The sequence below is a fragment of the Mercenaria mercenaria genome, chromosome 2, assembly GCF_021730395.1.
Source record: "Mercenaria mercenaria strain notata chromosome 2, MADL_Memer_1, whole genome shotgun sequence".
NCBI classification, from domain to species: domain Eukaryota; kingdom Metazoa; phylum Mollusca; class Bivalvia; order Venerida; family Veneridae; genus Mercenaria; species Mercenaria mercenaria.
The window spans coordinates 43,986,714-44,001,016 of NC_069362.1; the positions used below are offsets into that span (position 1 = coordinate 43,986,714).

Below are 14,303 nucleotides of genomic sequence, written 5' to 3' on the forward strand. Positions count from 1 at the left end.
GTTATTCTGTCATTCCGTCCGTCCGTCCATCCGCAATTTCGTGTCCGGTCCATAACTCTGCAATCCATGTAGGGATTTTAATATTACTTGGCAAAAATGTTCTTCACAATGAGATGACGTGTCATGCGCAAAACCCGGACAAAGGTCAACAGGGCATTTTTCCTGTCCAGTCCACAACTATGCCATCCATGAAGGGATTTAAATATTACTTGGCACAAATGTACCTCATGATAAGACGATGTGTCTTGCACAACTTTCAGACCTCTAGCTCAAAGGTCAAGGTATCACTTGGCAGTCAAATGTTTACATGAACAGGGTCTGTTAAAGTGTCTGGTCCATAAGTCCGTCATTCATTAAGTGATTTTAATATCACTTGGCACAAATGTTTTCCATGATGAGACAACATGTCACGCGCAAATCCCGGACCCTGGCTCAAAGGTCAAGGTCACAATTGGAGGTCAAAAGTCAAAAGGGCTTTTTTCCTGTCCGGTCCAAAACTCTGCCATCCATGAAGGGATTATAATATTACTTGGCACAATATTCCCCTTTATCAGACAACATGTCATGTGCAAAACCCGGACCCCTAGCTCAAAGGTCAAGGTCACATTTGGAGGTCAAATGTCAATAGGGTGTTTTCCTGTCCGGTCCAGAACGCTGTCATTCATCAAGAGATTTTAATATTACTTGGCATAAATGTTTCCCAAGATAAGACGACGTGTCATGCGCAACACCAAGAACCCTAACTTAAAGGTCAAGGTCACACTTTGAGATCAAAGGTCAAATATCGCGAAATTATCGGCCAAAGAACTGGCACGAAAAGTAGAAGTTAAGACTTAAATTTATACTTTTCGCCCTACAAATTCCGTCGATAAGTTGAAATTTGCACGACAATTGTCGCGTTACAAACTTCGACTTTTCAACATTTCGAGGAAATATCTTAGCACGAGAAGTTGAAATTAGCTCTCTTAATTTCTACTTTTCGCACTTGATTATAGGTCGAAAGGTTGACGTTTGCACGACAATTGTCGGGTCAAAAACTTCAAGATTTCGACTTTTCGCGGTAAATTTATAGCATGAAAAGTTGAAATTATGTGCTTAATTTCAAGTTTTCGCGTATCTGTCTAGTCGAAATGTCGATGGCGGAAACAGGATTCCGTAATATCATGATGTACCTATAACAACAACCTGTTTACAAATATTGCAAAATTATTTGGTTTGGTTTAGCTGGAGTTTAACGCCCCTTTTAACAGTCAGAGTCATATGAGGCGGGCAGTTTACTTAACCATCGTTCCTGGGAAGGACCAGTACTAGACTCCCATCGTCCGTAAGAAACTACCAACTTTCTCATATAAAGAGACATGGCTGGTAGCGGGGGCTCGAACCCGCGACCCTCTATCAGTGAGAGGTTACAGTGATTTGAAGTCAGCGACATTAACCACTCGACCACGGAGGCGGGTCATTGCAAAATTAAGTGTCTTAGTAATCGATTCTTAGAAAGCCTCTCCGAGTCTACACAGTTAATGTGGTGCAACGTTTTAACGAGGACTCGAAAAACAGCTGGGGTCCTCACAACCCTAGTCTGTTAAGAAAATTTAGGCCTCACAACGTCACATATACAAACTCATTGCACGCTTAGTGCGAATAATCTTGAGAGCGTGTCTTTTTGAGGGCTCCATAAACTACAAGTCCTCGGATTGCATATGAGGAGAAATAATTTGAAAACTCGTGAAACGATAGGCCCTGATAATATGTTACACAGTCAAATGTCCGGAATATGGATTTTTTTTTCAGTAGCAATCTACCTGGGTCAAACTAAGTGGAATCTGTCTAATTCAAACAGCTTATACTAGAGAAATTATTCCGATTAGAGAGATGGGTTTCTATTGTGCCCTTATTGTATTGTAGGTCCCGACTGAAACGTTCATGTAAGACAGAATTCAAGATTAGAGAAGTTCGGATTACTTGCAACCAGGTTCCGTTAGTAAAGCGACGAGTTTTTCAAAATGTGTCAATACCGCCCAACTAGCATTACATATGGGACCAATATTTTTTCTTGGCAATCACTAGGCGTCCGGCTTGACCTAGGTATCACTTATTTGCAGCAAAGGTTTATGTTCAAAGGACAAGAGTAAGAACCCAAATGATTTTCAGTTTATGCATGCGAAAAATTTGGCAACTGGACTACATGTAAAATTCTAGCAGCATTCGGCTTGCATTATCATATTTGATGCAGTCTGCTGAAGTGTCCACAGTCCTCGTAACCATGATTGTCGAGATAATTCTAATTTCATATGTAACTCTTAAATACGTACTAAGTGAAGTACTAACATGCCAAACACTGGACAAAAAGGTCATGATGGCACCATATCGCTCACTTGATATCATTGCACTGAAGAGGAAAAATGGCCAAAAGTTCAAAATCAAGGTTAGTCTTAAGAATTTTGGAAATTAGTAGGCTATGAACAAGAGGGTCATGATGGCCCTATATCGTTCACCTGAGTTCATCATGGGTCTATACTGCAAAACAAATCATATACAGGTCTATCTGAAACTTGTGACTTCCCCAGCCCCCTCAGTTGGGTCCTCCTTTCATCACAGGGCATAATTTGAACAATCTTGGTAGAGGACCAGTGGGCAGTGCTGCATACCAAATATCAAAGGCCTAGGCGTTGTGGTTTCAGATAAAAAGATTTTATAGTTTTTTTTTCCTATATAAGTCTATGTGAAACTTGTGACCCCACGGTTGGGGCCTCATTTCAACCCAAGGGCATAATTTGAACACTCTTTGTAGAAGACTACTAGGCAATGCTACATACCAAATATAAAAGGCCTTGGCATAGTAGTTTCGGAGAAGAAGATTTTTACTGTTTTTTACCTATATAAGGCTATGTAAAGCTTGTGACCCCCGGGGCGTGGCCATTTTTGACCCCCAGGGACATAATTTGAACAATCTTGGTAGAGGACAAGGAGGCAATGCTGCCTACTAAATATCAAAGGCCTAGGCCTTGTGGTTTCAGAGGAGAAGATTTTTAAAGATTTTTTCCTATATTAGTCTATGAAAACTTGTGAACCCCGGGACCCCAGGGGCATAATTTGAACATTCTTGGTAGAAGACAACTAGGCAATGCTGCATACCAAATATCAAAGGCCTAGGCCTTGTGGTTTCAGAGGAGAAGATTTTTAAAGTTTTTTTCCTATGTAAGTCTATGAAAACTTGTGAACCCCGGGACCCCAGGAGCATAATTTGAACAATCTTGGTAGAGAACCACTAGGCAATGCTGCATTTCAAATATCAAAGGCCTAGGCCTTGTGGTTTCTGCACAGTTTCTGTTTTCCGTATATATGCCTAAGTATATTCAAGTAAACCCTGGGACTGGGTCAATTTTCACCAGGGAGCCATAATTTCAATAATCTTTGAACTGCTCTATTAGACAATGTTACATGCCAAACATCTAACACTAGGCCTAATGGTTTCTAAGATTTTTTTAAAGCTTTTCCTATTGGAACCTATGTAAATTCAAGTAACTCCTGCGGCATGGTCTGTTGGCCCAGGTGGCATGACTTGGGACAATTTTGGTAGAGGTTCACTAAGCAACACTACATGCCAAGTATCTAAATTCTAGGCCTTGTGGCTTCTGAGAAGATTTTAACTTTTAAATTACCCTATAGAAACCTATGTGAAATAAAGGGTCCCCGTGGCGGGGCCAATTTTGGGCCAGGGGTCATTTGTTGAACAACCTTGGTACACTTGTCAAATATATAAGCTCTGGGTCTTGTGGTTTTAGAGACTTTTAAAGATATTTCTTTGTTGTCATGACATGGAATGGAATTGTTCGAACAAACTTGGTAGAGTTCCATGCAAGAAACATCCCTGCCAAGTTTCATAACAACTGGCTAAAGTGGTTTCGAGATGCTGTTTAAACAAGAGCTGTCCGTAAGACAGCGCGCTCGACTTTTCTCAGTGCTTGACTCTGAATTAGAGCTTTGCCAGTAAAAAAGATCCAAGTTAAAAAGGGACATAACTCTGTCAAAATTCAAATGTAGACTTTGATTTTAAATAACTATTTTGAGTTTCAAGTCAAAAGCTTTAAAAGTAACAGAGATATTTGACTTTATCAAAAATTTTAACAAAAAAAAAATTCTAAGTTAAAAAGGGGCATAATTCTGTCAAAATTCAAATCAGAGTTATGGGAATTGTTTCTCCTAGTGTAGACTTTGATGATAAATAAGTATTTTAAGTTTCAAATCAAAAGCTTTGATAGTAACAGAGATATTTGACTTTATCAAAAACTTTAACCAAAAATTCTAAGTTAAAAAGGGGCATAACTCTGTCAAAATTCAAACCAGAGTTATGGGTGTTGTGTCTCCTGGTGTAGACTTTGATAGTAAATAATTATTTTGAGTTTCAAGTCAAAAGCTTTAATAGTAACAGAGATATTTGACTTTATTAAAAAATTTAACAAAAATTTCATTGACCTGTTTCTTCAATGTCTCTTCTACTATAAGTTGCCACCACTTCCTATTTCTGCATGCGTTCCAGGAAAGCTCACATTGAAAAACACCCTGCCTGAAGCTAAGAAATCTGTTACACTTGTAGAACCAATTGTTAAGTTAACAAAATTAACCTCCATTGATCTGGAGAAGACTGGAGATGATGTCAAGAAACCGTTATACACAGGATTGGATTTCATACCGGATGGTAGACTGGTTGCCGTGGATAATCAAAACATGAAATGCTTGATTTACAACGAGAAACTTGAGAAAGTAGGATCATATAACTTATCATATATGCCACAGAGTGTTGTTGCTGTATCTGAGGAGGAAGTGGCGATAACAAGTGGTCATAACAAAATAGACTTTCTGCATGTCAGTAAATCAAATGTAATAACTTCGATCAGGACATGTAAAGTTTGGAAACAGTATGACTCTATATGTATGAAAGACAAGAGAAATTTTAGGGTTGGAACTATCGATGATACAAGACCTGTTCGTATTGTATCAATGTCAGGAGAAGAGAAAGATTTCAGCGTCAGTTTTCCAAAAAAAGAAATATTCTTTACGCACTAGTGCGTGCAACTACATAAAGACTACTGAGATGATGATACTAACCGATTGGTACGAGGATACTGTTTATATATATGACGTCCCGACCAGCACCAGAGTCGTTGTCAAGGACGACCAGATCAAGGAACCACGTGGTGTTTCAGTAGGTCCATCCGACTGTATCCTGGTTTGCAATAAAGGAAACAATTCAATTGTACAGATGTCTCAAACAGGTCGGATCCTATCATCACACAAGTTAGATATGGGATGTCCATACAGAGTCTGTTTTTCAAAGGATCAATCCATCCTTGCTGTTACAAACAGCTATGAGGATAAAATGAAGTTACAGGTTTTTAAATCTACAGGCTCTATGTGATTTTACTATTGTTATCATTTAGTAAACAGAAGTATAAATTAAACATATTCAATTTTGATAGAAAAACTTTTTGATGTAAGATTCATGTATTATTTTCAATATCTAAAACCTTAATTACTAACACTCAACTAGCACTTTACAAACACCACAAGTTACTGTTTATCGTTTAAGAAGTTAGATATGGGATGTCCATACAGAGTCTGTTTTTCAAAGGATCAATCCATCCTTGCTGTTACAAACAGCTATGAGGATAAAATGAAGTTACAGGTTTTTAAATCTACAGGCTCTATGTGATTTTACTATTGTTATCATTTAGTAAACAGAAGTATAAATTAAACATATTCAATTTTGATAGAAAAACTTTTTGATGTAAGATTCATGTATTATTTTCAATATCTAAAACCTTAATTACTAACACTCACCTAGCACTTTACAAACACCACAAGTTACTGTTTATCGTTTAAGAATATATAAGCCCCAAACGCATTGCTTAAAATGTGAATTTTTATAGTATCCCTGTAAACATGTTATTACCATGTTTTTGTGTATACACAGTTCTGTACAGTACACACCTAAAACATGTATAGCTTATCGCAGTTTAAATGTGAACTACAACTAAACAACTGGGCAGTTTATATATAATTTATATATTTAATAAATTTTAATTTTATTTATTGGGGACTTTCTACCTTTAAAGTAATATAGAAATAAACTAGTTGTATGAAAGATGTTTGTATCAAAAGCTCTATACTTGTTTGCAATGTTTATTTGATTGAGTAGTTATTAAAAGAACAGACAGTGTGACATTGTTTATATATTATTTTTGTTTACCATATTAAAGTCATCTATATTGCCTAAATGAATATTCGAAACTGTGTAAATGCATAACTGGAAAATAGTTTGCGGACAACCTCTCCAAAAATGAAACATGCTTGTTGTACAATCAAACTTATGGACGATCAACCCGGAGGTTGAAAGCTCAAGCCTCACTAATATTATAAACATATCTATGGCACCGCTTTTTTTCAGGAACGGATTCGGGGATGGATCGAAACTTTCAACCACACCAAACTAAAACACGGCATCAAAAATTGAACTTGTGCAAAAGACCACTCTCGTATATAGGCCACTACTTTAAAATCTGGATATAAAGGCCAAAATATGAATTCTTTTACAACTGCGTTGATAGACAGCATGTCGTTTTTCTAGGATGGGCTAACGTTGGATACTATTTTAGGTTGTTTTTTTCTTTCATGATAGTTTCATTATTCCGAGACGGGCTTTTAATGGTATGGCGCATGAAAAGGAAAAAATAAACGTCTTTGTGAAGTAAGCAGAATAGCAGAATAGCAGAACAGCTGAAGAACTCCAGCAGAATAACAGAATAGCAAAATAACTCCAGCAGAGCAGAATAGCTATTCTGCATTTCTGCTGGAGTTATTCTGCTTAACTGCTGGAGTTATTCTGCTATTCTGCTATTCAGCTGGAGTTATTCTGCTGTTCTGCTATTCTGCTGGAGCTATACTGCTATTCTGAAATCCTGCTAACTTTGCACAGACCAATAAACATAAATTAACAGCGAAACATACAGCCAATACACGTGTTGCGTCAGCCGGGATTGATCATAATGCGGTAAAACCTAAAGCTATAACTTACCTTACGTCATCCAGGAGTGAATGATACAAAGAGCGTAAAATCTACAGCTGTCGAGTGTGTTTTACGTCATCTAGAACTGAACGATAGGCGGTAAAAGCCTATACCGACCACATGCTTTACGTCACAAAAGACTGGTAGACAGGCGGTAAAACCTACAGCCATAACATGACTTACGTCACCGCGGACTGATAGACAGGCGGTAAAACCTACAACCATCACATGCTTTACTTTACCGCGGACTTGTAGCAGGTGGAAAAACCTACAACCACCACATGCTTTAAGTCACCAATGACTCGTAGACAGACAGTAAAACCTAAAGCCACCACATGCTTTACGGCACCGATGACTGGTAGACAGGAGGTAAAACCTACAGCCACCACATGCGTTACGTCACCGCGGACTGGTAGAAGGCAGTAAAATCTACAACCATCACGTGTTTTACGACAACGAGGACTAGTAGACAGGCAGTAAAACCTACAGCCATTATATGCTTAACGTCACCGCGGACTGGTAGACAGGCGGTAAAACCTACAGTCATCATATGCCTTACGTCACCGCGGACTGGTAGACAGGCGATAAAACCTAAAACCACCACATGCTTGAAGCCACCGCGGACTGGTAGACAGGCGGTTAAACCTACAACCACTACATGCCTTACGTCACCCCGGACTGGTAGAATGGCGGTAAGTCCTACAGCCATCACATGCTTTACGACAACGAGGACTAGTAGACAGGCAGTAAAACCTACAGTCATCACATGCTTTACGTCACATCAGACTGGTAGACAGGCGGAAAAACCTACAACCATCACATACTTTACGTCACCGCGGACTGGTAAACAGGCGGTAAAACCTACAGTCATCACATGCCTTACGTCACCCCGGACTGGTAGACAGGCGTTAAAACTTACAACCACTACATGCTTGAAGACACCGCGGACTGGTAGACAGGCGGTAAAACCTATAACCATTACATGCTTTAAGTCTCCAATGACTAGAAGACAGGCGGTGAAACCTACAATCACCACATGCTTTACGTCTCCGCGGACTGGTATACAGGCGGTAAAACCTACAACCATCTACAAACACCACACGCTTTACGTCACCGCGGACTGGTAGGCAGGTAGTAAAACCTACAACAGTCACATGCTTTAAGTCACCGCGGACTGGTAGACAGGCGGTAAAACCTACAGCCATCACATGCTTTACGTCACCGTGGACTGGTAGACAGGCGGTAAAACCTACAGCCACCACATGCGTTACGTCACCGCGGACTGGTAGAAGGCAGTAAAACCTACAACTATCACGTGCTTTACGACAACGAGGACTAGTAGACAGGCAGTCAAACCTACAGCCATTATATGCTTAACGTCACCGCGGACTGGTAGACAGGCGGTAAAACCTACAGTCATCATATGCCTTACGTCACCGCGGATTGGTAGACAGGCGATAAAACCTACAACCACCACATGCTTGAAGCCGCCGCGGACTGGTAGACAGGCGGTTAAACCTACAACCACCACATGCCTTACGTCACCCCGGACTGGTAGAATGGCAGTAAGTCCTACAGCCATCACTTGCTTTACGACAACGAGGACTAGTAGACAGGCAGTAAAACCTACAGCCATCACATGCTTTACGTCACAGCAGACTGGTAGACAGGCGGAAAAACCTACAACAATCACATACTTTACGTCACCGCGGACTGGTAAACAGGCGGTAAAACCTACAGTCATCACATGCCTTACGTCACCTCGGACTGGCAGACAGGCGTTAAAACCTACAACCACTACATGCTTGAAGACACCGCGGACTGGTAGACAGGCGGTAAAACCTACAACCATTACATGCTTTAAGTCTCCAATGACTGGTAGACAGTCGGTAAAACCTACAATCACCACATGCTTTACGTCTCCGCGGACTGGTATACAGGCGGTAAAACCTACAACCATCTACAACCATCACACGCTTTACCTCACCGCGGACGGGTAGGCAGGTAGTAAAACCTACAACAATCACATGCTTTAAGTCACCGCGGACTGGTAGACAGGCGGTAAAACCTACAACCATCACATGCTTTACGTCACCGTGGTCTGGTAGACAGGCGGTAAAACCTACAGCCATCACATGCTTTACGCCACCGCAGACTGGTAGACAGGCGGAAAAAACCTACAACCATCACATGCTTTAAGTCACTATTGACTTATAGACAGGCGGTAAAACCTACAGTCATCACCTGCCTTACGTCATCGCGGACTGGTAGACAGGCGGTAAAACCTACAACCATCACATGCTTTACGTCACCGCGGACTGGTAGACAGGCAGTAAAACCTACAACCGTCACATGCTTTAAGTCACCAATGACTGGTGGACAGGTGTTAAAACCGACAGCCATCACATGCTTTACGTCACCGCGGACTGGTAGACAGGCGGTAAAACCTACAACCATCACATGCTTTATGTCACCAATGACTGATAGACAGGCGGTGAAACCTACAGCCACCACATGCTTTACGTCACCCAGTACTGGTAGACAGGCGGTAAAACCTACAACCATCACATGCTTTACATCACAGATGATTGGTAGACAGGCGGTAAAACCTACAGCCACCACATGCTTTACGACACCGATGATTTGAAGATAGACAGTAAAACCTATAGCCATCACATGCTTTACATCGCCCAGAATGGTAGACAGGCGGCAATACCTATAGCGATAACATGCTTTACGTCAGCTAGGAGTGATGGACAGCAGTAAAACAAACAGCCACCACATGCTTTACGTCACCGAGGACTGGTAGTTGGTGGTAAAACCTACAGCCGCGGCATGATTTACGTCACCCAGACTCCAAGGACTGATGGACAGGCGGTAAAACCTACAGCCACCACATGCTTTACGTAAGCTGGGACTGATGGACAAGCGGCAAAACCTACAGCTACCACATGCTATACCTCAACCAGGACAGGCAGAAAGCTGTATTACATACAATCACCACATGCTTTACGTCATCGAAGACTGGTAAACAGGCGGTAAAACCTACAGAGACCTCGTGCTTTACGTCATCAATGACTGGTAGACAGGCGGTAAAATTACAGCCGCCACGTGCTTTACGTCACAGAGGACTAGTAGACATGCGATAGATTCTAGCGCCGTCATGTTCTTTATGTCAGCCATGACTGATAAACTAGCGTGTAAAACTACAGTCGCGTACGTAAACTAAGGGAGAAGATTATGATTTTAACTTTTGATCAGGGATTCCCGAAGCTGTATACTACTTTTATCGGGATATTGTCTATCCTTTGTCTATTTTGTTGAGTATATATGTATTATTTTTCTTTATCAAATATCAGCAAAATAGCTTCATTACGCCAAAAGCCAACAGAGGTGCAGACCGGAAAGGGTTTACGATGTTGCTTAGAAATAAAAGTAGTTTTGAAATACGTTTTTTAGTTGAATAATATTTTGTTATACATGATATTGTATCTTATACACACCCATGAATACACACAGAATATTTGTTTGATTTCAGTATGATATCGAAATATTTTGACATCGATAAGGGAGAAAACTCAATATTTCCACTTGAAGATACATAACATGTGTACTGACAAAAAAAAAACAACAACAAAAAAACAGAAAGAAAATACAAAACGATACGTCATGGCAAAATTCGGATGTGTGGTTGAGCCTGAATTCTTCTTATACATTTATAACGTTATCTAGGGAACTCTCCTGACATATGTTTGAGAAAATATTCGAAATTTTCTTACTTCTCAGTGAGATATATTCCATATTCACTCAAAACAAACAAATATCCTCTATATATAGAAGAAAGATCACTCTGCATATTATAAAGCTCTAAGTATCAAAAGTGTCTGAACACTTATCTCTCTTGCACCATACTTGTCCTCAGCACGGCAATTATAGTCAAAACTTGAAGAAACGTCTTCTGATGTCATGCATTACTATTAATATACTAATTTTATGGCTTACCAGCAAATAGTAAAACTATTTATGCTTCGAACTTCTGAATTTCTGATAGTGTATACTGTATGTAACACATTCATAGTCCAGATAAAAGCTATGCGCGGCTGAGGCATGCCAAATTTTGTGACTCCAAAAGCGGAGCATTCTGGTAATAGCGCTGGACTGGTTACGTCACGTTATCAACTGGAAAACGTGCATTTTCCTGAAGTTGCTCGTGGAAGAGCGTGTGTTGTAACAAGACATTAAATCACTGTATTAATTAAATACTTCAAATTGCCACAGTGTGTTTACAACCTCGATATTAAAAACAATGAGTTGTTTAGAATGTGCTTGAATTACATATTTCGTTAAATGTTATTTTTATATGTGAAGAATGAGATATAACTCAATTCAGAATTAAATGTAATCTCGTGTGCGTTATAAGGCGTATATTAACCACATTAAGATGTCTTGAAAACCCGTGAATTGCCCTATTTCTACGATTTTAACGTGTTATTAACGAGGCACCACTAAATAACTGTATTCTTTTGTATTTCCATGATGGTAATTATACATGCTTTGCATGAAGAAAATGAGAAATAACAAGTATCTAGTTACAAATTGACAGTGACATATATTAGGCCAAGACAATGTGTGTAATGTCTTAACATTTTATTGAACAACTATAGCAATATGTACAGAAATCAGTGTATTTAGATGAATTTCAATCACATTTTGTTTCTACAATGTAAGATAGTTATTCATCTATATTTTTGAAACTTTGCTAAAAAGAGATTGACTGAATAAGTTTGCAAATAATGTTGTTAAAACACATTTATTCAGGAAAGGCCTAAATTGTTCACCTGAAAACTTGTAGTATAGCTGTATATTACCTGTATTTTAAGCATGATTTTCATGAAGTTTTTATGGGTGAAAAAAGTAGGTCACTAGGTCGTGGTGGGTCTTTAAGAATAACTATCTACATCTTGACGATATCCATCAAATATTTCGTGTATTTTTGTGGGTTTCTTTTCCAGCATGCCGCTTTAACCTTGGAAGCTTTGACGTAATAATTGAGAAGTACGAACTGATGTTTTTGCATAATGATACACAGTTTCAGTCTGTTTTTGTCTGATAGGAATTAAAATCAAAAATGATATATAGAATATCGCAGACTTACATGTTAGTAAAATCATAACTCGTAACATTTCGTAGCATAAAACTGTTCCCTGATTTCTCTATATATTGGACAAAACATAGAGGATATTTGTTTGTTTCAATGTAAGGTGCAATATATTTGACCGAGTGGATACCATTACGCACCATATGCAATATTTTCATGTATTCTTTTTTAAATGTAAATAATGGTGTTCACGCGTTAGCTATATTACGATCCTACATGTAAAACAAACAAATGTTCATTGTACTTTCATTTATAGACTACATTTACCCATTTCTTAATTTCATACCAGTGAAAAATACATTAAAATTTTGATATTTTTACTATGAAAATACCAAATATATTAAATTTTCCCTTTAATCGATAACTCACTGAAAATCATGCAAGAAAGTATATGTATTTCTCTGACTGCATCAGTGTTAACATGAAAGAAGATTATATTATTAAATCAGTATGGCATTATTAGATAAGCGTTTTATCACATGACATCCAAAAGAAATGTTTGAACCTTTTTTTAACGTTTGATCATTTAAATGTTCTAAATAGGAAGAGATAGCATGGAAAGCAAATAAATTAATGAACTTTTTCTAAAATTCTACTTCAAACTTCAAGTTATTGTCAACTAAACGATCTTACTTAGTCAATGAATACTGATACCACTGATTTTTATATCAGAAATAAATATTATGCCGTCGTTTCTGTTCAGCGAACAAACTTAAATCCCTGTATTGATGCTGAATAGTGCATGCCCAGCTTTTATTATATTTGACTGGCTTATCATAGTAGGTTGTCCCCCTTGAAAATTATCCGATAATCAATATTGGTTTCCCTATTGATATTACTTTGAGCAAAAGATTATATAGGAAATTTATTTCTAATGATTAATTTCAAATATGTCTTTTGGTTTGTAAATATTTTACCAGATATGACAGTAAAATTCAGTTTCTTCTCTTCAATTTAATGTCAAAATATTTATTCTAACTGAACATCTTCTTGCTTCCAAGTTTGTTTTAAAAGTATCACCGTCGCTTATATTGAACATATAGTGAAAAACAGTAAACTTTTCAATTTCTTATACCTTAGAGGCAAATAATTAATATTTTCCAAAGCATGACAATTTATTATCACATATGTAGGTATTCTTGACTTTATAAACAATACAATAATATAATTTTAAGTGTAATAGGGTAAAGGCTTCTTGCTTCCATTTTACTTCAAAGTGTATCCAGAAATAAAAAAAAACTTGTGGATTTCTTAAAGGTCTGATGTAACTTAAACCGTTTTAATTTACGGAACTAAATATACCAACATCTGACGTGCAATTCAATATAGTCTTTTGAAACAATAACGTTCATAATTGTCTAATTAGTCAAAACTAGAAAAAAAATTAAAAGAACAGAATAGAACACAGTTTTGATTTTTTACCAAACTGTTTATGAGAACAATACGAATCAACATAAATTACAATTCCGACTGAAAACTAAATCTCTTTGGAATATTGAAACAGTGTAATTTGCAAGTTAGGCGTTCATTGAAAGCTTGGGTGTGTGTGGGGGAGGGGGGGGGGGGGGGGGGGGGAGAGAGAGAATGTGTAAATTTATTTAAATAAAAGACACAGCATGGTTTCCACGATGTGCAAAGAAAGGGTGAAATTAACAGACGCGCAATATCATGTCTATTTTAGAAATGAAATCCAAGCTTGAAAAAAAAGGGCATGCTTTCCATGAGTTTGCACGGTAGGGTTATCTCTTTAGAACGACCACTGGCACCAGACCAGAAAAAAATGCCTCTGTACATGTTATACCCTACCCCTAGGTATCATATAAGGACCATGGTAGTGAACGGGAAAATATACTAACCCATTTCAATCGCGTATTTCAAACCTAAAACACGCAGTTCAGTAAATGTGTACTATTGATATTAAACACGTGGTAATTTATCTTTCGTTGTTACCTGTCACATTTCTTCAATACTTCTTATCTTAGAAAAACAACGTGTAGTTTATAGTTTTTTCAACGGTACACAAAAAACTTGCTTGAACTTCCCTGGTGAAGTTCCGGTCTAGATTACAGACACACTCTG

At 38.3% G+C, this 14,303-nt stretch overlaps 1 protein-coding gene across 1 annotated transcript; it reads left to right on the plus strand.

Annotated features, from left to right (window-relative positions):
* Window positions 1-1,358: 1,358 nt before the first annotated feature.
* On the plus strand, window positions 1,359-10,215 carry LOC128549129 (uncharacterized). Its single transcript, XM_053525450.1, has 6 exons — window positions 1,359-1,398; window positions 4,541-5,028; window positions 7,483-8,189; window positions 8,400-9,062; window positions 9,284-9,668; window positions 10,036-10,215. Exons 1-6 carry the CDS (start codon window positions 1,359-1,361, stop codon window positions 10,213-10,215), a joined length of 2,463 nt encoding a protein of 820 aa, XP_053381425.1.
* The last annotated feature ends 4,088 nt before the right edge of the window (window positions 10,216-14,303 follow it).

Excerpts from the sequence above, each read along its gene's own strand:
- LOC128549129 (XM_053525450.1), top strand. The coding sequence starts at position 1,359 with ATGGCTGGTAGCGGGGGCTCGAACCCGCGACCCTCTATCA. Across the intron at positions 1,399-4,540 it reads GAACCCGCGACCCTCTATCA|GAAAGCTCACATTGAAAAAC; the intron begins GTGAGAGGTTAC and ends CATGCGTTCCAG. Across the intron at positions 9,063-9,283 it reads CTTTACCTCACCGCGGACGG|ACAGGCGGTAAAACCTACAG; the intron begins GTAGGCAGGTAG and ends ATTGACTTATAG.